General features: G+C 51.5%; 1 protein-coding gene and 1 long non-coding RNA gene across 3 annotated transcripts in view; both read left to right on the top strand.

The window, feature by feature from the left end:
- The first annotated feature begins 8097 nt into the window (after window positions 1–8097).
- On the top strand, window positions 8098–10727 carry LOC138433096 (uncharacterized). Its single transcript, XR_011254147.1, has 2 exons — window positions 8098–8751; window positions 10371–10727. It is a non-coding gene; the product is annotated as an uncharacterized lncRNA (long non-coding RNA).
- A 4105-nt stretch (window positions 10728–14832) lies between these two features.
- The window catches only part of PADI4 (peptidyl arginine deiminase 4), a 35392-nt gene continuing 23291 nt past the window's right edge, over window positions 14833–26933 (top strand). Inside the window, exons 1-6 of one of the 2 annotated variants that reach the window (XM_069575159.1) lie at window positions 15035–15197; window positions 20491–20671; window positions 22801–22867; window positions 23508–23597; window positions 24372–24439; window positions 26289–26403. In XM_069575159.1, the coding sequence (XP_069431260.1) occupies window positions 15106–15197; window positions 20491–20671; window positions 22801–22867; window positions 23508–23597; window positions 24372–24439; window positions 26289–26403 (613 nt within the window). In that variant the 5' untranslated portion in view covers window positions 15035–15105. Of the gene's footprint in view, window positions 15198–20490; window positions 20672–22800; window positions 22868–23507; window positions 23598–24371; window positions 24440–26288; window positions 26404–26933 lie in introns of both variants that reach the window. The other variant, XM_069575158.1, reaches the window with a different exon arrangement.

The raw sequence follows: 26933 nt of genomic DNA, 5'->3' as shown, positions 1-26933 counted from the left end.
TCATGCCTGACTCTTCGTGACCCATAGACTGTCCATGGAATTCTCAGCCCAGAATACTGGAGTGGGTAGCTGTTCCCTTCTCCAGAGGACCTTCCCAACCCAGGGATCGAACCCAGGTCTTCTGCATTGTGGGTGGATTCTTTACCAGCTGAGCCACAAGGGAAGCCCGAGAATACTGGAGTGGGTAGCCTATCCCTTCTCCAGGGGATCTTCCCGACCCGGGAATGGAACCCGGGTCTCCTGCATTGCAGGTGGATTCTTTACCAGCTGAGCCAGCAGGGAAGCTGAACTACCATAAGAAGTTGGGTCAGCAAAGCCTTCATTAAGACAACAGGTATGGCAGAAACCAAAGCAACCGTGTAAAGCAATTATCCTTCAATTACATAAAAAATAAACGAGAAAAGCCATAGGTATAAGCACTGGCTGCTCCCTGGCGGGCAGGCGGTGGCGTCTCCCGTTTGCCCACCACGATGTGCCAGCAGTTACTCCCTTACAAGCTGAAGCCGAATCCAGCATTGGGCAGGTTTTCACGAGGCTCAGAGTGGAAGAGGGGCTGAACTCTGTTACTCCAAGTCCGTCCCCTCAGTTCTGGGCAGCAGAGCTGGATCTCTTGCTTCCCCGCACTTTGTCAGGCGGGTAGCAAGGACCTGAGGTGGTTGCTGATACGATCTCAGGGGCAGGAGTCACCCTTGGAATTCCTAGAGAGGAGCGCATGCTTGGAAAACCCCAAGAGTGTTATCAGCACTCATCAGCTGTGTGTGTGTGTGTGTGTGTGTGTGTGTGTGTCGTGAACCAGCAGATGCAAAGAAAGCGCAATCAGTAACTCCCTGGAGTGAGCTGTCTTTGAAGGGTTTAAGGCCAACAGCAAAGTTAGCTCCGTAGTTTCTTTTTTGAACACTTCCTGGGTCTCTCAATGAGTCTCAGCATCCTGAGGAACAGCATCTCAGTGTTAATTATCTCAATCTGAAACATCTTCATCACAGAAGTGATAGCTGCCCCAGGCAGTTCCCTCTGCCTGGGCGAGCAGAGACCCGAGCGGGCGTGGACAGGGCGCCATTCAGGAAGGAGCGTCCTTGCGGGCTCAGCGTGCTCGCTGCCTGTTCTGCAGGCAGCTCCTTTCTGTGTGCTGGCTGTGCCGGGTCGTCGCCGTGTGCAGGCCTTCCCTCCGGGAGCAGGGCTCTCACCAGTGGTAGTGCACGGGCCCTCGTCACGGCGCGTCCTCTTGTTGCAGAGCACGGGCTCTCGGGCGCGCAGGCTGGCCTCAGTCGTTGCCTCTCCGGGCTCCGGAGCACAGGCTCAGTAGCTGCGGCTCACAGGCTTAGTTGCCCCATGACATGTGGGATCTTCCCAGGCCAGGGTTGGAACCCGCGTCTCCCGCGTTGACAGGCGGATTCTTTACCACTGAGCCACCAGGGAGGGCCACTTATTGCCTATTTTTCATTTTCTATTCCCTTGACACATTTCTCAAGGGACTCCAGCCTACTTAGAATAAGGAAACGTTCAGCAAAAAGGTGACTAAAAAGTAGAGAAAAATAAAGACGTCAAAGCAGGAGAAAATCTCAGACATAAATGCTGTGGGAAAGAACATGAGGATCACACTGGCACTTTTGGTGAGGCTCGTAATTAGACTCTGAGCTTCCTAGCAGCCCGTGCAAGAAGGGACCAGAGCTGGGCATCTGCTTCTCATTACTAGAAGGCAGGTGGCATGTGAAACGATTCCTGACACACACACACGTTTTTCAAAGATGAGGCAGTGTCAGCGTCCTCAGCCACCTCACAGCTCTGGTGAGAGGCTGCCTGGGGCGGGCCTCTGTCTCCTCATCTGTAAACTATGAACAGCGCTGACCTTTTGGATGGTTTGAGGACTGGGCCAGCTCCTGGCAGACAGTAAGCATCCAACCAAAACCTATTCCTTACTTTCTGTGCCCCCTCACCCCCCACAGGATGAACGCCTTACTATAGTTGCTGGTTTCTTAGTACACGGCTATGTAACCCTCGTTTTATTCTATTTAACCCACGTTATCACATTTTTGTTGGACTATGATTACAGCGCTGTGTAAGTCTCTGCTGTGCAACAACGGGAATCAGCTCACTGTCGTTTGGTTGCCAAGTTGAGTCTGACTCTTTACAACTCCGTGGACTGTAGCCCACCAGGCTCCCCGGTCCATGGGGTTTCCCAGGCAAGAATACCGCAGGGGGTTGTCATTTCCTTCTCTAGGGGATCTTCCCGACCCAGGGATCAAACCTCCTCTCCTGTCCAGCACGTGGGTTCTTCACCACCGAGCCGCCAGGGCAGCCTGTGAATCAGCCGTGTGTACACACGTGCCCTCCTTTGGAGCCTCCCTGTGACCCACTCCACACTGCTCTAAATAAGCACAGCCACCCCTACTCTCTATCCAGCTCAGTGGCAGGCTCTGAGGATAAAGCAGTGAGTGAGCAGGCGTGAGCCCTCCCTTTAGGAGGCTCATAGGTTAGCAGAGAGGCGAGGCCAACAGGCAAGGCCAGCATGGCAGGGTAAGCTCAGTGATAAGGGCATAATAGTGCCTATGATGACTTCCGTATTTTTAGGGTTAAGCCCAAGCTAAGCACTGTGCTTCGGAGAAGGCGACGGCACCCCACTCCAGTCCTCTTGCCTGGAGAATCCATGGAGAGAGGAGGCTGGTAGGCCGCAGTCCATGCGGTCGCTAGGAGTCAGACACAACTGAGTGACTTCACTTTCACTTTTCACTTTCATGCATTGGAGAAGGAAAGGGCAACCCACTCCAGCCTTCTTGCCAGGAGAATCCCAGGGACGGGGGAGCCTGGTGGGCTGCCGTCTCTGGGGTCGCACAGAGTCGGACACGACTGACGTGACTCAGCAGCAGCAGCAGCAGCAGCACGGTGCTTGACAGGAAGAGCACGAGAGAGGGGACCTATAGACACGGCAGGGGCTCATGAAAGAAAACAAACTCCCAGTAAAACTCTAGCAGCTGCATGCAAACAGGAGGGCAAGATCAGATTATACACCATCAGAGCAAATCAAACGGGTCCCAAGAATGCAAGCTTCATCTCAGAAAATCAGTTTGGTAGATTAACAGAGCAAAGAAGAAAAGACACGATTGTCTCAATAAATTAGAAAAAAGCTGAAAAAAACATCCATTTACGATTTTAAAATAAAACTTTGAGAATAGAAAGGAACTTCCTTAACCCGATAAAGAATTTCTACCAGAGTGGTTCTCAGAGGGCATCCGCATGGCCAGCGAACTTGTCTGAGATGGAGACCTTCAGGCCTCATCCAGGCTCACTGAATCTGAAACTCTGGGGGCTGGGGTCAGGGAGAAGTCTGGGTTTTAATAAGCCTTCCAGGTAACTCTAGAGCTTGACAACCACCGATCTACAAGAAACCCACATCAAAAACTATACTTAATGATGAAATGTTGGATCCATTCCTTCTAGGTACAGAACAAGAGAAGAGTGTCGACGATCATTAGTTTTATTCAGCATTCAACAGAAAGCTCTTGCAGTATAGTAAGGCAAGAGAAAGAAATAAAAGTTTGAAGGTTTGAAGAGGATGATTTCTTATGTAGAAATCCAAAGCAGTCTATAAGCTATAAGCGGGGAGGGAGGTGTCCTCATACAGTTTCAAGGGTGCTAAAGCTATTTTTGGGGGCTCCAAACTCACTGCAATGGTAATTGCAGCCATGAAATTAAAAGACGCTGACTCCTTGGAAGGAAAGTTATGACCAACCTAGACAGCATATTAAAAAGCAGAGACATTACTTTGCCGACTAAGGTCCGTCTAGTCAAGGCTATGGTTTTTCCTGTGGTCATGTATGGATGTGAGAGTTGGACTATGAAGAAGGCCGAGTGCCGAAGAATTGATGCTTTTGAACTGTGGTGTTGGAGAAGACTCTTGAGAGTCCCTTGGACTGCAAGGAGATCCAACCAGTCCATTCTGAAGGAGATCAGCCCTGGGATTTCTTTGGAAGGAATGATGCTAAAGCTGAAGCTCCAGTACTTTGGCCACCTCATGCGAAGAGTTGACTCATTGGAAAAGACTCTGATGCTGGGAGGGATTGGGGGCAGGAGGAGAAGGGGACGACAGAGGATGAGATGGCTGGACGGCATCACTGACTCGATGGACGTGAGTCTGAGTGAACTCCGGGAGTCGGTGATGGACAGGGAGGCCTGGCGTGCTGCGATTCATGGGGTCACAAAGAGTCAGACACGACTGAGCGACTGAACTGAACTGAACTGAACTGAAAGGCCTTTTATTCCTCAGCCTGGGCGGGGTTGGCATGACGTTCACCCTGGTGTTACTCCTTGAAACGGCCGCGTGTGACGCCCTCCTCTGAATGCATGACACATTTTGCCATTTGCAGAGGTGCACGCAGATAGCAGCAACTGCAGAAAGCGCGCACGCGTGGCTCAGGTTCACGCACAGGGCCCACACGGAACCAGTGCAGATCCCCACCTCCGGCAGCAGATGGCAGAGGACTTGCCAGCCTCGGGAAGGGCAGCTGAGGGTGGGCGGCCAGGAGTCCAGCTGCTCTGAGGCTCAGGGAAGAGCTCACACGTGGGCGAACAGCCTGTAATAACGGGCGCCTCTCTCCAGAAGAGTTCCTGAGCGCGTGTGGGTGGGGGCAGTGGTCAGAAAGCCTTGACTCTCTCTGGGTGGGAGGGACGGGGAGAGGAAGGAAGGGTCGCTGGAGGGAGAGTCCCCAGCAGAGTGAGCCGTCACACTGCAGGGTGGAGGGTGTCCCCTGTGTCCTCTGCTCCTTGAAGGGGGCAGACACCTCTCCCTCCTCTGACAGACACTGCCTGCGCCCTCCATCCCCTGCTGATCAACTCACAGAGCTCCAGCCCCCGAGTGCCAGCTCCTCCTCTGAGTACTGGACCTGGGGTGCAGGGGACTCGCCCCCCAGGAGCGGCCCTTAACCGAGTGAACGCAGCCACAGGCGGCAACCGTGGAGACAGGCTCGCTGACACGCCTTCCCTGGCTCCCCTCCCTGCCTCGTTTTCCCCCTGCCCTCCAGTGGGCGCAGCGCCTCCCAAATAAAGACTTGCACTCAAACTCCTGTCTCAGCGTCTCCTTCTGGGGAAACCAAAGCCAAGAGCACTGCCCCGGGCCCCTGCCGGGAGACGGAGAAGACGGAGACTGCTCACAGGCAGCCGAGAAAGCACGCCTGCCTTGGCTCTGCACCAGCTCAGCCGTGACCCCAGGCCAGCTACGGCTCTGCCCCCAGCCTCAGCTTCCCCATGCAAAAATGAAGGGAAGCTAGGGGCCCCTCTGCCGGTTCCTCTAAATGCTCAAAAGAGAAAGTGACCCCATAAGCATTAAGAACACCTGTCCTTAATCAGGTATACCTTGTCCTTTAATCAGCTAAACGCCAGTGGACAATAAAAGTGACCACCTGCCGTATTCTCAAAATGACAAAATTGTGATGATGTGGAACACACAGCTGTTGCCAGGGGTGTGGGCGGGTGGAGGGGCGGGGGAGGCGGGTGGGTGTGGCTGGAGAGATAGCGCCAAGGGGTGTCTCTGCAGTGAAGGGACAGTCTAGGTGATAGCTAGAGTAACCTACTGTGTCATAAACTGACACCAAATACACACAGATTGGACCCCTGTCAATGTCCTGGTTTGGGTGTTTTATTTTTACAAGATGTGGGGCAAACTTGTTTAAGAGTAAATGGGGCTTCCCTCTAATACCTTTGCAACTTCCTGTGAACCTTCTATTTCAAATAAAAAGCTTAAAGAAGTAACAGAGAGAGAGCGCGCCTGTCCTGAATGCTGTATGGCACCACACATATGTGGAATCTAAAACATAGACACAAATTCTGGTTCACAGAAATGGAGACGAGAAAGCTGATGGCCAGAGACTGGATGCGGAGAAAACCATAGAGTGATTCAAGCTCAAGTCAAAACAGAGTGATTCACGCTGCTGCTGCTGCTGAGCCGCGTCAGCCGTGTCCGACTCTGTGCGGCCCCAGAGACAGCAGCCCACCAGGCTCCCCCGTCCCTGGGATTCTGCAGGCAAGAGCACTGGAGTGGGCTGCCATTTCCTTCTCCAGTGCATGAAAGTGAAAAGTGAAAGTGAAGTCACTCAGCCGTGTCCGACTCTTAGCAGCCCCATGGACTGCAGCCCACCAGGCTCCTCCGTCCATGGGATTTTCCAGGCAAGAGTACTGGAGTGGGGTGCCATTGCCTTCTCCATGATTAACTCTATTAAATCAAAATAGAGTGATCTGAGTACAAATTTTCAGTTGTAAGAACAATTTCCGAGGATCTGACGTACAGCATGGCGCCTGGTTAATAATGCAGTGTTGCACACTTCAGGCTTGGGAGAGTGGGCTGTAAGGATTCTCCCACACACCCGCACACACAGACTGTCAAACGCTGGCTGTGTGAAGTGGCGACTGTGCTAATTATCCTGATCCTGGTAATCACTCTATCGTGTGCACACATATCAGTCATCATGCTGAACACTTTAAATGTCCACAATTACATTTGCCAACTGCTGCTCAACAGAGTATTTTTTTAAGATAAGGGGGATAAAATGGAACACCTGTCTTAAATTACATGGTCTATGGCGGTTAATTTTGTGTGTCAACTTAGCTAAGCCACGGCACCCAGACGTCTGGTCACGCATCAGCCCGGATGTCGCTGCGCAGGTGTCTTTAGCTGAGATTAACATTGCACACCAGCCTCTGTAGTGTGGGTGGGCCTCACCGGATCGGCTGAGGCCTCAACAGACTGCTGCTGCCGCTGCCACTCAGTCGCTTCCGTCACGCCCAACTCTTGTATGGCCCTAAGGACAGCAGCCCGCCAGACTCCTCTGTCCATGGGATTCTCCAGGCAAGAATACGGGAGTGGGTTCTTGCCATTTCCTTCTCTCCTTAACAGACTAGAGGCTAACATCCTCCAATGAAGAGGGAATTCTCCTAGTGGACTGCCTTCAAATCCAAGCCACGACATCTGCTCTTCCTTGGGGCTCTTTCCTGCTTACCCTGCAGATTCGGGACTCACTAGCTTCCAGTCATGTGAGCTGACTCCTTAAAATTCCTCCCCTGTGCACCCAGTGTGTATATGCCTGCTTGGGAGCTTCAGTCGGGTCTGACTCTTTGAGACCCCATGGACTGTAGCCCACCAGGCTCCTCTGTCAGGGGATTCTCAAGGCAAGAGTACTGGAGTGGGTTTCCATGCCTTCCTCCAGGGGATCTTCCCCACCCAGGGTTCAAACCCCCGTCTCCTGCATCACAGGCGGGTTCTTGGCCGCTGAGCCGCTGGGGAGCCGTATATACATATTCTGAGAGAGAGGGGTCTCCTGTTGGTTCTGTGTCTGTGACTTCTGTTTGCTGCTCCTTGAAGGCAAGAACCCTTTGGTCCCTGTGTCCCTAATACCCGGCACAATACCAGGTGCAGAAGTGCGCTCAGCTGATGTCTTTGAATGAATCTCAGTCAGTAGACCCGCGGGCCTGGGGTCTTTTATTTTCCCTCCTAGTTGGCCAGTAGAGCCTTGTGGTGAAGGCTTTGCCATCAGCTCGATATGGGTTCCGATCCTGATTTCCGTTACCACCAGCATATGATCTTGTTTGAGCCCTTTCACCTCGTTGAGCCTCAGTTTATTTGCCTACAGAACGAGGGTGGCCACCCCTTCCTCCTGGGGTTGACATGAGGGTCACTTGAGGTGGTGTGTGCCAAGGGTTCACCTGGAGCCCGCCCGGGGCCCAGGACTCGCTAGTGAACGCTGTTAGCTGGGCGCACAGTACTGGAAAACTCTCTGCACAAAGGCAGTCAAGAAAACATTGTTGGGATATCACAGGTGAGAGCAGGACATCCCAGGGAAATCGAAGGCTTCCCTCTTCAACAAGGGAAGAGGTCCTGGCACACAGCAAACGTCTGATGGCTGAGTGAAAGAGGCGTGCTCAGGGAGCATGAAGCAGCCACCGGAGGCCCCGCTGGGTGAGAGACGGGACAAGAGCCCCAGGTGCAAACACAAGCGGCAGCCGGGGCCCATCCTCCCCCTTGAAGGCTTCTGAGCCCGGGACGTCACAGGACCCAGAGGCCGGCTCATGCGCACTCGCAGAGGCCTTGGGCGGCAGCCCTCCCTGGTGAGCGGTCGCACAGCGAGGTCTGGAGCAACCAGGAGGGAGCGCGGGAGAAGCCGGTCCCCAGGCAGGCAGGCTGCGCCCAGACCCCCACGACCGTGCCCAGCCCCGCCTGCCGGCTTTCCGGCAGGGAGCCAAACCACTGAACAAACAAATCCCAGGCAAGCTGGCCCCACAAGCCTGGCTGAGAGGAACGTGAGGCGTCGGTGTTATTCTAAACCGGCTCTAGGTTCAAGCTCGCACGGCAGTGCTATTTTAACACAGCTCCAGTTTCAACGGTCAAGCTGCCGCAGAAAGACAATCATGGTCTACCCAGAAAGAGCGAAGCTCTGGATTCGGGAGGCGACAGCTTGCCCACAGGGCCCGGCTCCTGGCTCTGGCCCTTTCGCTCCCTAAGCTCCCGCCTGATCAAAAGTGCTCTAAAACCAGAGCGTGAGTGGCAGGCAAGCCAGGCAGCAAGCTCTCGAGCATTTCTCAGCCTCACTAGGGGCTAGACGCGAGACGCAGCCGTCAAGAGGGCAGAAGCGGAAGCAAAGCGCACGTCGCTGGGAAGGCCGGGAAGAAGCGAGCCTTCCTGCGAGCTGCTTACAGAAGCGTGGTTTCATATCACCCTTCGGAAAACAGTTTTAAATAGTAGGAATGCTATCTTCCCCAAAAAACAAGGTACGATCCTATTCAGAGATAAATGTCTATTTTTTTGATTTCGTAATAGCAAAAAATGAGAATCATGCTTGCTCAGAATGTAAAGGCATTTGGGAATGGGCAGGAAAACTGCGGTCCTTTCGTTTGATGGGTTATATGAAGCCACCACCACATGGAAACTGCAAGGTCTTTACAACATCAGGATGAATAGCTTTGCGTTAAGTGAAAAAACTCTGGCTACAAAAGGAAGTGACCTGTGAAACGACTAAATGGATTAGTCGGGGTGGTTGTAGTAATCATTACCTATGGAAATGGTTTTAATTGGGCATGACTTACTTTGAACACATTTTTAAAATTTTAAATGTACGTAAAAAGAGAGAAAAAACAGATTTAAATGTACAAGATAGAAAGTTGTCGGTGTCCTGTAAAGTGAAAAAAGCTGTGCAACAGTAGTTTTGGCCTTAATCCAACCATTTATACTGCTCTAGAAGAATCCACGCCTAACTGATAACAGAGGTTACCAGTGGAGAGTGGAACAAGGAGGCATGAAAGAGGGGGAATTTCTCTTTCTACTTAAAAAAATAATATCACCTTTGGGATAAGGACTGGACATCTAAAAAATATTGTATAAGAACGGAAAAGAATCCATAAGATATGAAATTTAAAATTCTGTGTATAAAACATAGAAGGAAATAAAATCATATGCCAGAAATGGGGCTGCAAAGAGTTGGGCACGACAGCGAAGGAACGGCAAAGGTGACTGATGGACTCAGGGAGTATTTTTATCTGTGTTTCCTCCAACTAGCCTTTCCCCCACGGACTCGTTATTATCAGCCACTTGTAGTAAGAAGGGGGAGATGTCCCGATGTCCCGTAAGTGTTTTTAAAAGGAGACTGTGGAACTCAGTAACCCTACCATGTGAAATATGAAGTCTTCTCTGGGGAGTATCCATCCGCAGGATACAAAGCTCCAACCTGGAGGCATTCCGAGTTTCCTCCAGCAGCTACAGACAGAACCTCAACCACGGGGGTGGGAGGAAATGCCTGCTTTAAACTCTCAAATAATGAGCTGGTTGCTTTCCCCAAAGATGAAAAGAACTGGCCCTTTGAATGAATCCCTGCCAAAGCGGGGAAGCCTCCTCCCCACAGAGGGAAGTGGATCTGAGCCCTTACTCTCCACCATCCAGTGTAGGCAGTGGTGGAGGGAAGACAGCTTGGGCTCAGCCTGCCTGGGTCCACACCCCTGTTCAGATCCCTGGCAGTCCAGACAAACGCCAGAGGTCTGCACGACCCAACTGTATGAAATGTAAATAGCTGAAAACCAGGAAGAGATAGACAGCATTTGGAATTCAGCCAGGCAGCAAAGCAATTAGTTGAAAAAAGTTAGCCTCAGTCCCGCAGAGGATTCCAGACTCAAAGCAAATGAAAGAATTGCCTTGAAGGTGTAGCTTGAATTCAGGTAAATCGTTACCCCTCCAAATGACATGGATTTGGAGTTCTCTGTTGTCATAGTAACTAAAAACCACAGGCTCGGCGGTTCCTCTATGGCCAGGGGAGAATCACTTTATGTTTCGGGTTCCTGCCCCCAAAACACATCTAGTTGCTATTTTCTTGAGATAATAAAACTGCTTTATTTTACAGGAGGCCAGTGGAGGAGGAAGGACTGTAGTGACCATCTGCTCACACTCAGGGCCGGGGGTGGAGAGTGATAACAAGGCACGCTTGTGCCTCCCGACCAGGATGGCATCGGCTGAGACCAGAATCCCCACCATCATCTCCTATGACAAGAGATGAACTCAGAAGTGCCATAGATAAATCAAAATAATGAAATCCTCAAAAATGTTGAAGTAACCTTCATGAAGGCAGGGAAGACAAAACAGAAGCAAATAAATAATAAAATGACAAATTTCAGCCCTGATATGTCAATAATAACATTAAATATTAATGTTCTAAAGGTACCAATTAAAAGAGATTAGGAGAATAAACTTTAAAACCATATACTGTCTACAAGAAACTTACTTCAAACATATAAAATAAGTAGGCTGAAAAACAAAAGAATGGAGAAGATTACCATGCAAATCCTAACCAAAAGAAAGCCGGAAACAGCTTTACGAATATCAGATGATATAGACTTGGGGCTTCCCCGGTGGGTCAGTGGAGAAGAATCTGTCTGTCCAATGAAGGAGACTTGGGTTCAGTCTCTGGGTTGGGAAGGTCTCCTGGAGAAGGAAATGGCAATCCACTCCAGTATTCTTGCCTCTAAAATCCTGTGGACAAAGGAGCCTGGCAGGATGCAGCCCATGGGTCGCAAAGAGTCAGACATGACTGAGCAACTGAGCACGGCTGCACCAAGCAGACTCAAGAGCAGAAAGCTTACAAGGAGCAGAGAGGGACGCAAAAGAGTCAGTCCACCAGAAAACAGTGAGCTTACATGTGTATGCTCCAAACAAGCACTGCAAGAGGTGTGGAGAGCTGATAGAACAGAAGGGAAAGATAGACAAATTCACAGCAATAACCGGAGACTTCAACACTCCTCTCTCCACGCTTGACAGAACAACTAGACGAAAAGAAATTCAGGAGGACGAGGAACTCCACAACAGAACTGAACTGGCGTCCACAGAACACTCTACCCAAGAGCAAGCTAGTGGAGGTGACGGAGTTCCAGTGGAGCTCTTTCAAATCCTGGAAGATGATGCTGTGAAAGTGCCGCATTCAATATGACAGCAAATTTGGAAAACTCAGCTGTGGCCACAGGACTGGAAAAGGTCAGTTTTCATTCCAATCCCAAAGAAAGGCAATGCCAAAGAATGCTCAAACTACCGCACAGTTGCACTCATCTCACACGCTAGTAAAGTAATGCTCAAAATTCTCCAAGCCAGGCTTCAGCAATACCTGAACTGTGAATTTCCAGATGTTCAAGCTGGTTTTAGAAAAGGCAGAGGAACCAGAGATCAAATTGCCAACATCCACTGGATCATGGAAAAAGCAAGAGAGTTCTAGAAAAAACATCTATTTCTGCTTTATTGACTATGCCAAAGCCTTTGACCGTGGATCACAACAGGCTGCGGAAAATTCTGAAAGAGATGGGAATACCAGACCACCTGACCTGGCTCTTGAGAAATCTGTATGCAGGTCAGGAAGCAACAGTTAGAACTGGACATGGAGCAACAGACTGGTTCCAAATTGGGAAAGGAGTACGTCAAGGCTGTATGTTGTCACTCTGCTTATTTAACTTCTATGCAGAGTACATCATGAGAAACGCTGGACTGGAAGAAACACAAGCTGAAATAAAGATTGCCGGGAGAAATATCAATAACCTCAGATATGCAGGTGACACCACCCTTATGGCAGAAAGTGAAGAGGAGCTAAAAAGCCTGTTGATGAAAGTGAAAGAGGAGAGTGAAAAAGCTGACTTAAAACTCAACATTCAAAAAACTAAGATCATGGCATCCGGTCCCATCACTTCATGGCAAATAGGTGGGGAAACATGGAAATAGTGAGACTTTATTCTCTCGGGCTCCAAAATCACTGCAGATGGTGACTGTAGCCATGAAATTAAAAGACACTTGCTCCTTGGAAGAAAAGCTATGACCAACCTAGACAGCATATTAAAAACCAGAGACATTACTTTGCCAACAAAGGTCCATCTAGTCAAAGCTATGGTTTTTCCAGTAGTCATGTATAGATGTAAGAGTTGGACTATAAAGAAAGCTGAGCACTGAAGAATTGATGCTTTTGAACTGTGGTGTTGGAGAAGACTCTTGAGAGCCCCTTGGACTGCAAGGAGATCAAACCAGTCAATCCTAAAAGAATCAGTCCTGAATATTCACTGGAAGGACTAATGCTGAAGCTGAGACTCCAATACTTTGTCCACCTGATGTGAAGAATTGACTCACTAGAAAAGACCCGGATGCTGGGAAAGATTGAAGGCAGGAGGAGAAGGGGACGACAGAGGATGAGATGGTTGGATGGCATCACCGACTCGATGGACATGAGTTTGAGCAAGCTCCAGAAGTTGGTGATGGACAGGGAGGCCTGGGGTACTGCTGTCCATGGGGTGAGCAACTGAGCAACTGAACTGAACTGATTGACCCCCAGTTCACGTGTTAAAGCCTTGATGGTCCCATCTATAACGGGGGCATCACAATAGGACCTACCTCATGGGGCCGTTGGCAGGAAGCAGGCTTGGAACTCAGGCCTGACTAATCCCACAGTCCTGCTCTTAATTAATGAAGCAAATGCTTTGCTTCAAAGCCAGAGAAAATAAACAAAAAAGCTTCCATATATGTTAAATAGACATTTCTCCAAAGATATACAGATGGTCAAAAGGCACATGAAAAGATGTTCAGCAGCGCTCATTCTTAGAGAAATGCAAATCAAAACTATAGTGAAGTATCCCCTCATACCAGTCGCAATGGTTATAATCAAGAAGTCTACAAACAATAAATGCTGGAGAGGGTGTGGAGCAAAGGAAAGTCTCCTACACTGTTGATGGGAATACAAATTGGTTCAGCCACTATGGAGAATATTGTGGAGGTTCCTTAAAATAAAACTGAAAATAGAGCTGCCAGAAAACCATAATTTGAAAAGATATGTGCACCCTAACGATTGTTGCAGCAGTATTTACAATAGCAAGGACGCGGAAGCAAGAGAAATGGCCGCGGAGAGAGCAGTAAAGAGGATATGGTGTATATACATATACGTATGTATACACAACGGAATATTACTCAGCCGTAACAAAGGATGAAATAATGCCATTCGCAGTGACATGGGTTGACCTAGAGATTGTCATTATGAGCAAAGTCAGACAGAAAGACTAATATACGGTATCACTTATATGCAGAATCTTAAAAAATGGTACAAACGAATGTTCTTCCAAGACAGAGATGGGGTCACGAATGTAGGAAACAAACATGGTTACCGAGGGAGGACGGAGGGAAGACTGGACTGGGAGACTGGGCTTGGCGCATACGTATGACCGGGTGTGAACCAGGGGACTATTAATAATGAGGACCCGCATGTAGCAGAACCCACTGTGTGTACAGGGAGCTCGACTTAGCACTCTGTAACGACCGTCCGAAGAGGACTGGCGGCGCGTATCTGCATAACCGGCTCACCTCACGGCTCAGCAGGACCCAGACGCCACTGCAGACTCATAGGCTCCAGTAGAGGCTCTGCTGCTCCAGATCCCCGAGCAGGCCTCCTCTGGGTGTTGGCTCTGGGGCCCGTCCCGCCACCCCTCACCTGGACGGGCAGGCGGCAAATGTTGGCCCAGGGCAGGGTGCCTTTGGCTCACACCCTGGCTCTGCCGCTTTCTAGCCGTGAAATCTGTCCGTGACTCGGTTTCTTCCTCTGGAAAATGGGGATGATAATGGCGCCGACCCCAGAGAGCCTCTGTGAGGGTGAAATGAGGGAATCACAGCAGAACCCACCTCACAAGCTCGCCTTAGGGAGTTTTCCACGCGAAGGCCAGAGAAAGAAGCCCCGCACACCCAGGAGAAACCCCAGGAGACAGCCGTCGCAGGGGTGGCCCAGCCTGGGGTGACTTGTCCCAAACCTGGTCAGGCTTTTCTTCTTTAGTCCCTTTTATTTTGTTGTGTATTTTTAATCAGAGTATGATGGCTTTACAAAGTTGTGTTAGTGTCTGTGGTACAGCGAAGAGCATCGGCCACACACCCCCCTCCCTCTGGAGCCTCTTTGTGCTCGCCCCTGGCCCCACGCCCAGGCCCTCGCAGAGCGCCGAGCCGAGCCCCCTGCGGGGTGCAGCGGCTCCCACTCGCCGTCCGCTCCACACACGGCCGCGTGTACGTCAGTCTTACTCTCTCAGCTCGCCCCCACGCCCCTTCCTCCGCTGTGTCCACATGTTGGTCCTCCAGGTCCACGGCTCTATTCCCGCCCTGCTAACAGGCTCCTCAGTCCCATTTTCCCAGATTCCGTACACGTGCGTTCATACAGGCTTTTGTCTTCCCTGGCTCCTCTTTGAAGGTGTCGCCCGGCCTGTGGCCTCAGCCTCGCCTTCTCCTCTCTGATACCCTGTCTGGATGGACCCAGGTGTCCATGGCTCCAGGAGGGGATGGGGCGGGGGGATGAGACCTCAGACCCGCAGCCCCGCTCACAGGCTTCCGAAACCCTCAGCTCTTGCCAGGACGCTGACCGAACCAGCCTGCCACCAGTCCTGGCATCAGCGCCAAACTGGGTCCCGGGCCTGGGGGCAGCTCCAGGACAGAGGAGGGGCCGAGGAGACACCACCAGCCCCGGAGGAGGAAGGGCTGAGCCACAAACCGCAGGCGCTGACTCACGGCCTCCGCTGGGCGCTGGGCAGATAAAAGCAGCAGCCCCGGGGCCTCCTGCAGCCGCAGGGACGCACAGGCCAGCGATGGCCTGGGGCACGGTGGTCCACGTGGCCCCGGGGCAGCCCACCCAGGCTGTGTGTGTGCTGGGCACCGAGACGCAGCTGGATGTCTACAGGTGAGCAGGGGACGTTCTGGGGCCACGGGCAGCTCTGGGGCTGTGGGTGAACGCCTTCTGCTGCCCCACGAGGGGTTTGGCTCAAGCGGCGGCCACTGCCAGGGAGAAGCCGGAGGGCCGAGATCCAAGTGGCCCAGGACTCCCCTGGACTCAAGGCAGCGGCTCATCGCCACAGACGAGCGGGGCTTCCCCAGGGCCTCACCGCACAGGAAACCTGGTAGGGCAAGCAGGACCACATCCTCTCACGCTTGAGGTCGTGAAGCGCAGAGAGGTCCTGTGACTCGCCCAAGGTCGCACAGTGCGTGGATCCTGGGAACGAGTCTGGCCTCCGGATCTCACAGCCCCGGCCCAGCTCCCCTTGCGCTGGGCTGCCCTGCGCTGCTCAGTCAAGCCTCCCTCCGTGGGTGTGCAATAGCGCGGGCGTGATGAGACAGGTTCTGGCATGGAGCGGCGGAGGCGGAGGCCTGGCCCTGCTATTGGTTAGCTGAGATGCCCTGGGCAGCTGAGCCTCAGTTTCTTCACCTGTGCAATGGGGATCACACCCGCTTTGTAGGGTGCTTGCGGGGATGAAGTGTGGAAACCTCGAGAATGCCTGTTGTGCACTTACCACAGTGCTGGGCCGGCCCCGGTGGCGGTTCTTCTGTCCATTCATTCCTTCGACAAATGCTAACTGAACCCCTGTTGCAGCCAAGCCCCGTGCCAGGCTCTAGCTAAACAGGGAGGTCTAAGCTGCTCGTGGTGGGCACGGCGCCAGCCTCCAGCTTCCGCCGCCACTGGTGAGCAGCTGAGCTTCTGGAAGAGCGCCCAGAGGACAGCTTGGCACACTTCCTTGAGGGTCGCTTGCCTCCTGAAGCGGGGCAGCAAACCGCAGGAAGTGTCTGGGGCCTCCTGGGGACACGGAGGCTGGCAGGAGGCCGAGAGGGTGAGGACTGAGAGGGGAGGAGGCCCACCGTTATCCGGGCCACCCTGCGCCAGGGCAGTCTGTCCATCGAGCCCAGGGTTCCAGCCCCGCCGGCTCACACGGTCACGGTGACACTCACGCCACGCTTGGCACACACAGCTCAGCCAGCCCCCGTGAGGAAGGCAGCGCTGTCCCCATTTCACAGAAGAGGAAGCTTGTTTTTACCAGTTACCTTTCCGTTGTCCATTTCTCTCTGTACTTGCCTTTTTGAAGGAAATTTTCCTGTTCTCTTAAAAAATTATTGCATTTTCTCCATGTATGGAAATTTATGGACTTTATTTCTATTCTTCTGGTGAATACCTTTACATTTTAATAATAAAATGTTGAAAGTAAAAGTTGCTCAGTCGTGTCCGACCCTTGGCCGCCCTGTGGCCTGTACCCCACCAGGCTCCTCTGTCCACGGGGTTCTCCAGGCAAGAGTACTGGAGTGGGTTGCCATGCCCTCCTCCAGGAGATCTTCCCAACTCTGGGATGACACCTGGGTCTCCCACTTTGCAAGCAGATTCTTTACCATCTGAGCCACCAGGGGTTAAACACTATCTTAATCCTCTCTTCAATCAAGCACCTCGGAATATTTTAACTGTCATTACCCCTCCCAATTTACATTCTGCCTTTTTTTTCTTAATGTCGCAATTTTGATATTTTTATAAACTTTTAAAATACAGACAATACTATTTAGATTAACCAAAGTATTTACCATTTTATTTGCTCACCATTCTTCCTTGCATCCAGATGCTTCTAATATTAGATATCTTCTTCTTAAGGTATACTTCTTAAAGTGTATCTTTAGAAGTTGCTTTGGTGAAAATGCATTGGTTTTAAATTAAAATGCCAGTTCTTCATCTGAAAACGTTTTTATTAAAATATAACTTTATGTACACAAATAAAAGTTAACGGCTATTTTTTCAAGATACTTTGAAGATGTAATTTAACTGTCTTCTGGATTTCATTACTGTTGTTGAGAAGTCTACTTTCAATCTAATTATGAAGCAGGGAAAAGACTAATAGAGTTTTGCCAAGAAAATGCACTGGTCATAGCAAACACCCTCTTCCAACAATACAAGAGAAGACTCTACACATGGACATCACCAGATGGTCAACACCGAAATCAGACTGATTATATTCTATGCAGCCAAAGATGGAGAAGCTCTATACAGTCAACAAAAACAAGACTAGGAGCTGACTGTGGCTCAGATTATGAACTCCTTATTACCAATTCAGACTGAAATTGAAGAAAGTAGGGAAAACCGCTAGACCATTCAGGTATTACCTAAATCAAATCCCTTATGATTATACAGTGGAAGTGAGAAATAGATTCAAGGGCCTAGATCTGATAGATAGAGTGCCTGATGAACTATGGACTGAGGTTCATGACATTGTACCGGAGACAGGGATCAAGACCATCCCCATGGAAAAGAAATGCAAAAAAGCAAAATGGCTGTCTGGGGAGGCCTTACTAATAGCTGTGAAAAGAAGAGAGGCGAAAAGACAAGGAGAAAAGGAAAGATATAAGCATCTGAATGCAGAGTTCCAAAGAATAGCAAGGAGAGATAAGAAAGCCTTCTTCAGTGATCAATGCAAAGAAATAGAGGAAAAGAGCAGAATGGGAAAGACTAGAGATCTCTTCAAGAAAATTAGAGATACCAAGGGAACATTTCATGCATAAAGGACAGAAAGGCTCGATAAAGGACAGAAATGGTATGGACCTAACAGAAGCAGAAGATATTAAGAAGAGGTGGCAAGAATACACAGAAGAACTGTGCAAAAAGGATCTTCATGACCCGGATAATCACGGTGGTGTGATCACTCATCTAGAGCCAGACATCTTGGAATGTGAAGTCAAGTGGGCCTTAGAAAGCATCACTATGAACAAAGCTAGTGGAGGTGATGGAATTCCAGTTGAGCTGGATCAAATCCTGAAAGATGATGCTGTGAAAGTGCTGCACTCAATATGCCAGCAAATTTGGAAAACTCAGCAGTGGCCACAGGACTGGAAAAGGTCAGTTTTCATTCCAATCCCAAAGAAAGGCAATGCCAAAGAATGCTCAAACTACCACACAATTGCACTCATCTCACACACTAGTAAAGTAATGCTCAAAATTCTCCAAGCCAGGCTTCAGCAATACCTGAACCGTGAACTTTCTGATGTTCAAGCTGGTTTTAGAAAAGGCAGAGGAACCAGAGATCAAATTGCCAACATCCACTGGATCATAAAAAAAGCAAGAGAGTTCCAGAAAAACATCTATTTCTGCTTTATTGACTATGCCAAAGCCTTTGACTGTGTGGATCACAATAAACTGTGGAAAATTCTGAAAGAGATGGAACTACCAGACCACCTAACCTGCCTCTTGAGAAATCTGTATGCAGGCCAGGAAGCAACAGTTAGAACTGGACATGGAACAACAGACTGGTTCCAAATAGGAAAAGGAGTACGTCAAGGCTGTATATTGTCACTCTGCTTATTTAACTTATATGCAGAGTACATCATGAGAAATGCTGGACTGGAAGAAGCACAAGCTGGAATCAACATTGCCAGGAGAAATATCAATAACCTCAGATACGCAGATGACACCACCCTTATGGCAGAAAGCGAAGAGGAGCTAAAAAGCCTCTTGATGAAAGTAAAAGAGGAGAGTGAAAAAGGTGGCTTAAAGCTCAACATTCAGAAAACGAAGATCATGGCATCCAGTCCCATCACTTCATGGCAAATAGACGGGGAAACAGTGGAAACAGTGTCAGACTTTATTTTTGTGGGCTCCAAAATCACTGCAGATGGTGATTACAGCCATGAAATTAAAAGACGCTTACTCCTTGGAAGAAAAGTTATGACCAACCTGGATAGCATATTCAAAAGCAGAGACATTACTTGGCCGACTAAAGTCCATCTAGTTAAGGATATGGTTTTTCCACTGGTCATGTATGGATGTGAGAGTTGGACCGTGAAGAAGGCTGAGCGCCGAAGAATTGATGCTTTTGAACTGTGGTGTTAGAGAAGACTCTTGAGAGTCCCTTGGACTGCAAGGAGATCCAACCAGTCCATTATGAAGGAGACCAGTCCTGGGTGTTCATTGGAAGGACTGATGCTGAGGCTGAAACTCCAGTACTTTGGCCACCTCATGCGAAGAGTTGACTCATTGAAAAAGACCCTGATGCTGGGAGGGATTGAGGGCAGGAGGAGAAGGGGACAACAGAGGATGAGATGGCTGGATGGCATCATGGACTCAATGGACGCAAGTCTGAATGGACTCTGGGAGTTGGTGATGGACAGGGAGGCCTGGCGTGCTGCGATTCATGGGGTCGCAAAGAGTCGGACAGGACGGAGCGACTGAACTGAACTGATTATTCCTTAATGGGCGACCAGAGTTTTCTTCTTCCCGGAAACCTGTAAGATCTGTTTGTCTTTGGTTTTCTCAAGTGCGGTGAGGTGCGTCCGTCTGCGGGCGTACACAAGTGTGTCTATGCACATACAGAGGGGAACCACTGAGAACTCCTGTCACTCTCCGTATCTCAGCAATGCATCAAAGAGTACATTCCAAGAACTTTCCTGGTGGTCCAGTGGTTGAGAACCCACCTTGCAATGCAGGGGATGCAAGTTCGATCCCAGGGCTGGGAACTAAAGTCCCATACGCTGAGCCTCCTGAGGCGAGGGCCACAACTAGCCCCAAAGCAGCCACATAAAGAAGCTGAATAAGTGTTTAAATGAGACTGTGCTCTAGCCACGAGCCAGCTGCTTTCTAGAGCACGGCCTGCCACGACTCCAGAAACAGAAGCTCGTGTGATGCTTCACGTGTGCACAGCCCCATGCGTGCACGGCTGTGTGCAGACCTCGGGGTGTGCGCCTCACTCTCCGCACACACCCGTGCGTGTGCCTTGGTGTGCCGCTTCCCAGTTCAAGAATCAGTCCTCCGGGTCAGGGGTTTCCTTTCTGCTCCTCACTGTCTCCTGCAGGCGTGCGTGCGTGCTAAGTCGCTCAACCGTGTCCGACTCTCTGTGGCCCCGTGGACTGTGGCCCGCCAGGCCCCTCTGTCCCTGGGATTCTCCAGGCAGGAACACTGGAGGGGGTTGCCACGCCCTCCTCCAGGGCATCTTCCCGACCTAGGGACCGACCTCGCGTCGCTTATGTCTCAGCGTTGGCAGGCAGGTTCTTTACCACTGCGCCCCCGGGGAAGCCCGCTGCCTCCTGAAAACCTCCTTATTACCACCGGTCAGGGTCAGTCTGCCTGCCTTGTGGTGTCTGCACTGGAGGCAAGGGAGGAGCCCTGGGGCTGGCCGCAGTAGGCTGGGCTCCGCCTCACCGCCTCCGTCTGTCCTCCCCGTCTGTCTCCTCCACAGCTCTGCCCCCAAGGGCTCCACATCCTTCAGCATCACCGCCTCCCCAGGAGTGGTCGTGAAGGTTGCCCACAGGCCTCCATCCAAGAAGAGTCCCACAGGCTTGTCCCAGTGGCCCCTGGAGCCCGGCCTGGACGTGAGCCTGAAGCTGAGTGCGGCCAGCGAGAGCACAGGGGACCAGCAGGTGAGGGCAGCGCGGGGCCGGGAGGCAGGGCGGCCAGCAGGTCCCGACAGGCCCACCCCTCAGCCCGTCCAGGGTCAGCAGGTCCTAACAGGTCGGCCTGTCCAGCATCGACCCGCGGTCTCCCCACTCTCAGAGCCTGCTTGTCTCCAACAGAACTCATGATAGCTTGTTCCCCCCGTAGCATCCTCACACTGAGATGTCGGGGGCTCACGGAGGTCAGGGTTTTGATTAAATTTATTCATCCAGCAAATGTTTAATAATCGCCTTCTCTGTGCCGGGCACTGTCAGACCCTGAAGATTTTAATGAGCAAGAAGGTGAGACCACAGCCCCTATGGTGCTCACAGCCCATGGGCGAGAGCGTCGGACAATACGAACGGCTAGGAACGGGGTGTCCGCTGGGAGGCGCACGGTCCGGCAGCCCCGGGAAACTGGCCCTGGCCTTGCACTTAGCTTCTTAGGCTGCTTGCTGTAACACAGGGCCACGGTTTTAAAGCAACAGAAACCTGTTCTCTCACGTTTCTGGAGGACAGAAGTCTGAAATCAAGGTGTCAGCAGGACCGTGTTCTTTGGAGTCAGTTCTTTGCCTCTTCCCGAAGCCAGCAGCAGTCCGTCTTCCCGGGACTGACGGCCACGTGGCTCCAGTCTCTGCCCCCGGGGCGCCCCTCCTTCTCAGTCCCTCTCTGCCTCCTTGGCAGGACGCTTGTCACTGGACTCAAGGCCTGTCTGGATGACACAGGATGATCTCAAGGTCCTTAATTACATCCACAAACATCTTTTTTTTCCCCCCACATGGGGGTCACATTCACAGGATCCAAGGATAGGACGTGGACATGTCTTTTGGGGAATCACCGTTTAACCCGCTGTACTCACATTGACTATAGATGGATAATCAGGGCCCTCCGGAGATTCTCACACACAGATCTGGGCCAATAACCACTTGTTCCCAGCAGGGGAGGTCAAACGGTCTCTCCCCGGGGGCAGAGAGTTGTTTCTTGTTGTAGGAACACAGACCTTGGGCATCAAAGCTGCTCAGCGAGTGAGTAATCAGGGGACGCTTCCTGGAAGAAGCGGCAAGCTGAAGGGTGCTGTGAATGACCTATTTAAGAGGGGTAAAGGGGAGCTAGAGATCAACATAGAGGATGTGGCCTCGGAGCGCACTGTGGATGAGAGAGGGTGAGATGCGTGTCGGGGAAGCTGAAAAGGCTTGTGTAGAGAGAAAGGAGCGGGGAGTGAGGGAGCCAGTGTGAGAGGGTTGGCATCCGGGACCTCTTTCTCTTGGGGCAACAGGAAGCCAACGGGAACCTTTCATGCAGGAGCAGCAAGACCGTAAACGTACATTGGTAAGACCCACTGGCTGCAGTGAGTGAGTCGATTAGATCTAGGCAGGGCGACCGGTCAGGAGGTGGACGGTTTAGACGCAAGGTGACGGCAGCTGCGACGTTTCTCTGGGTGCCCGCCATCTACAGGGCAGGTCCAGACGCCTCAGTGTGGCCCCCGGGAGCTCTGCTTCCTCTAGGGGCAGCTCTTGGGTTTTGCTCTGGGGAACTCCCCTCCACCCTCTTGCTTGGGAGCGTGGTTCCTGATGCTCAGCCAGACGGGGCCCATCCGGGTTCTCCCTGGACTTGGAGCCTTGGGAGACGGGGGCTGGTGTTTCTCGATCTCAATGGCATCTGCTCTGAAGAGGCCAGCCCTGCTCAAAGCCCCTGCTCCCCGGTCCCTGGAGGCTGGGGCCCAGCCTTTCCCAGTCTGCTTCCTCAGGCCTCCTCCCTGCCCCTGCTGGCCAGCGTTCCCCGCGGCTGTCTCCCCAGCCTCCCTCTCACGCCTCTCCCATCACACCCCCAACCGCTGGACTCCTGCGGTCCCTGCTGGACCCCCTCGAAGGGTGCCTCCCCGACACCAGGCAGGCAGACCAAGCCCCGGGCCCCGGCTCCCGAAGGACCCCCTTCTACGCATCACAGTCACTTGGGGGTGTTGCTGCCCCTCCAGCGCCATGCGCCGGGGCGTTCCCAATAGGCTGGGAGCCCCTTCCTCATCTCCTCGGCACCCCGCTCCGAGCCGGCGCGTAGCAGGCCGTTTGGTGTCTGTTGAGTGACTAAGGACGTCATTCGGGTTCACTCCTGTTCCGCAGGTTCAGATTTCGTACCATGGACCCGCGCCCACCCCGGTTGAAGCCCTGCTCTACGTCACTGGGGTCGGTAAGTGATGCCCAGCAGCTCGGAGCTCAGCGCCCTCCCCTCCACACACCCCGCGCAGGAGAGACTACACCCCGACGCTTACTCGAGACCAAGTGGAGAAAAGAAACATTTCTAGACAGCCACACATCTGGTCGCTCGTAAACATTCCTTCCCCAGGCAGTGAGCCACAAACACAGCTGGAGGCAGGGCGTTTGCAGGGAGGTTCAATCACCTCTCAGTGTGTTATTTCCCAGCTTAGGAAGTGGCATGTGGATTTTTGACATATGAGTCTCTATACCTTTTTGAAACCTCAAATATTTATGAGAAAAATAGATGATACTGTCTTATACAATAACATAGACCAGTATCCCCCAAATGATTTACATCCCACCTTCACCATTTTTGCCACGTCAGTGATCTGTACTCAGATTTATTTAGTATTCTTCTTCAAATAAAGTATGTTTGAACATGCCTTCATATTGGACAATAATATCATAATACCAGCATTATTTAAATGTACATTAAATATATGAACAGCATATGAAGGTTTCACTCATTTATTTCATAGTAAATGTCATTTCATTAATAAATATGAATATAAATAAATTCCATTCATTATTTCACTAAAACACATTTTAATAATTTTATTATTATTATCTAGCACTTACTCTATGCTGGACAGAGTGCCAAGACTTCACATTTAAGCCTTACAACAGTCCAGTGAAATTGCCACTATCATCCCATTTTACAGGTGAGGAAACTGAGGTACAAGAGGTAAAGAGACTTGCCCAAGACCACACAGCTGGTTAGCCAGGGAGCCAGGACGTTCTGGCCAGCGAGTGCTGTGCACTCTGGCCCAACATTGACTCACGGCCGTGTGTGTGTTTACAAGGTCATCCAGGCCAATCTCATTCTGTGACCTCATAAGGTCACCGCACAGTTATCACTGGAATGGTCACGTTGCCGAGTGTTCTGGTGAGGGGAAGGCATATGCTTTCTCACCCGTGCCGTGTGGACAGAGCAGGTATGTCTGAGGCTGTGATTTGTCCCACGGCACACAGATCAGAAAGTCAGGTGGGACTGAAGCAACCACTGAGCCCCCTGCTGCAAGCTCACCGGGTGCTGAAGGTGGGCCAGAGGCTTCTGTGAGGGGGCAAGGTGTCCTTGCAGGAGCTTTGCCTCACACACCCACTGGGGTGGCTGGGAACTCTTTCTGAAGCCCTGGGGTGGGGACGCACGGGGCAGACACGCAGGGTCTGGTTGGCGTCCCAGTTGTGGCATGGCCTCCCACCCAAGGAGGAGGCCTGTGGTCAGGAGCCCCTGCTCTTCTGCCTGAATTGCAGCCAGACTTCTCGGGGGACATGGGGAGTCTTACACCCTGTGTCTCCTCTGAAGGGGAGGCAAAAAATCCTTCGTGCAGGTATGCCTCCTGGGGAAAGGACTGTCCATCTGTAGCCAGACCAAGCGCCCCACCCTTGGTCTGGTATCCTCACCAACCCTCTCTTCTTATTTTCTGGGATTTCAGAAATCTCCTTGAGTGCAGACATCAGCCGCACTGGCAAAATGAAGCCCACGGGCAGCGTGAAGGACCAGGTACGCACAGCTTGACCTCAACCTGGCCCTGAATGGTCCTGACTCTGCTGGGCTCTCCTTACACGCCCCCTGGTGGTGATGGGATGAACAGCAGTGCGCTTCATATATCCATATTAATAGGCCAAGAAACACAAGTTTAGGGAGAAAAAGAAAATTAAAACCGCCAATACCATTATTGCTCTGGTTTATATAGGCCCCATCGAGTCTACAAAACTACATTTTCATGATTGTACATTCAGAGAACCTGTCATCCCACAAACCGAAAGCTAGATTCACCCAGTTCATGCACAGCAGAGAAAATTTGCAGGCAGGTCAGGACCCTGGCCCCAAAATCTAGGCTGTGGAGAATTCCCTCATGGCCCAGTAGCCAGGACTCCACGCTTCCACTGCAGGGGTCCTAGGTTCAATCACCAGCTGGAGAACTAAGATCCTGCACGTGGGACTTCCCAGTAATAATGAATCCACCCGCCAATGCGGGAGACATAAGAGATGGGGGTTCAATCCCTGGGTCAGGAAGATCCCCTGGAGGAGGGCACGGCAACCCACTCCAGCATTCTTGCCTGGAAAATCCCACGGACAGACAGAGGAGCCTGGCGGGCTGCAGTCCATGGGGTCACGAAGAGTCGGACACGACTGAAGGAGTGAACAGCAACAACGTGCCTCATAGCATGCCCTATGCCAGAGTTTAGCGACTGGTGGGCAGGGTTCACACGGGCGGAATAACAGAAAAAAGAGGCAGTGGGTGGCGGAGGGAAGGGGGCGGGTGGGGCAGGGAGTGTAGGCTGCAGAAACGCAGCGTGGTGGGGTGCACAGGTGACGAGTTGCCTGAAACCTCAGGATAAGCCTTGTGGTGTCCCTGAAGCCCCAAAGCTGCCGGCACATTTTTATGCTGATCTGGACTTTAATTAACCAATTATATTTTTTTTGGTCACGCTGCTCAGCTTGCAAGATCTTAGTTTCCCTGCCCCAGGCAGTGAAAATGCCAAGACCTATTCACTGGAGCATCAGGGCAATGCCCATACGCTGGTGTGCACTTAAGGATGACGGGACCTGTCAAAAATGAAGGTCCCCTTGTGGGATCGGTCAGCAGCGAAGGGGAGAACTGCAGCTCTGGGAGGGGAACTCGCCCTTCTGTCTTTCCCAAATTGCAGTCATCCCCTGGGGCAGAACACTCTGCTACAAACAGAGGATGGCGTCACTGTTTAGATCCTTGATGGGAGGGGCGCTCCATTTGCTTTCATCTTCGCAGAGATAGCAGCCAGCTGCTAAGAATAGTGCCCACACTTTCAGGAAAGAGTTAATTAACAGCTCTCATAAGAGGAACTATTTAGATCTGAATCTTGACACAAACGTTTAGCTCAGTTTGGTTTGCCAATCCAACAGTTTTTAAAAGCTGTTGAAATCAGTTTTACTGTCTTGGCCTCCTAACTTCATTTTTTAAAAATTTTTTAAGATTTTCTTTTTATGTGGACCTTTTTAAAGTCTTTATTGAGTGTGTTACAGTATTGCTTCTGTTTAACATTTTGACCTTTTTGGCCGAGAGGCATGTGGGGTCTTAGCCCCTCCTCAAGGGATCAAACCCACACCCCCGGCATCGGAAGGCAAAGTCTTAGCCACTGAACCACCAGGGAGGTCCCTTGGGCTCCATTTTTAAAATGGATGAACTGAGTTTGCTTATGACTTTGGGGGGAGGCAAAAGTCCACTCTCAGGACCAGAACACTACCTGATGTGGGAGCGAGGTGTGTAAACCACTCGAGACTGCGAGGTGCCAGGCAAGGCGGCGGGCTTCCCCAGGAGCGGGAGGGGCACACGTGCTCCTAAGCGTGCCCGTCTCTGCTGGGTTCACAGAGGGCCTGGACCTGGGGCCCCCGTGGGCAGGGCGCCATCCTGCTGGTGAACTGTGACAGAGACAACCCCAACTCTTCCGCCGTGGACTACCAGGATGAGCAGCTTGACGGCAACGGTAAAGACCCCCAAGATCTAGTGGAAATAGGGTTTTTGTCTTTTTGTAAAGCCTTTCGTCCTGAGCCTGGCGACAGTCCTCAGAAATCAGGCTTACTGGAAGCTTGCTCTTGTTAGCACACGGGTTACGTAGGTGAAGGAGTGAACAAGGGTCCTGAGAGGGCAAGTGACCCGCCCAGGGTCACACCGCAGCCGGGGGGTGGGCAGGGAGCGAGGCCGAGCGTCCCAGCGCCTCCTCCAGGGCCGTTTCCATCCCCAGCCTGTTGCCTAATGCAAACTTCCGCTCTCAGCTCAAGCCTGGGGCCCCAAATAATTTAAGACAAAAGCCTGACTAGAGCCCCAAACTCGGGTCAGAGCGGCTCTGAGCCCCAGCCAGACTGGGCGCTGCTCCAACCAGTCCAGAACTATTAGTTCAATTGATCCTTCAGAAGTATGTATGGTTCTCATCCCCACTTTACAGATGGGAAAACCGAGGTACAGGAAGTTAAGCAATTTGCTCCGGGTCACACAGCCAGAAGGGTGTGGCTCAGG

The sequence above is a fragment of the Ovis canadensis genome, chromosome 2 (assembly GCF_042477335.2).
Source record: "Ovis canadensis isolate MfBH-ARS-UI-01 breed Bighorn chromosome 2, ARS-UI_OviCan_v2, whole genome shotgun sequence".
Classification (NCBI taxonomy): domain Eukaryota; kingdom Metazoa; phylum Chordata; class Mammalia; order Artiodactyla; family Bovidae; genus Ovis; species Ovis canadensis.
Note: the sequence above shows the minus strand (reverse complement) of the source record. Positions and strands in the feature narration are given on the sequence as shown.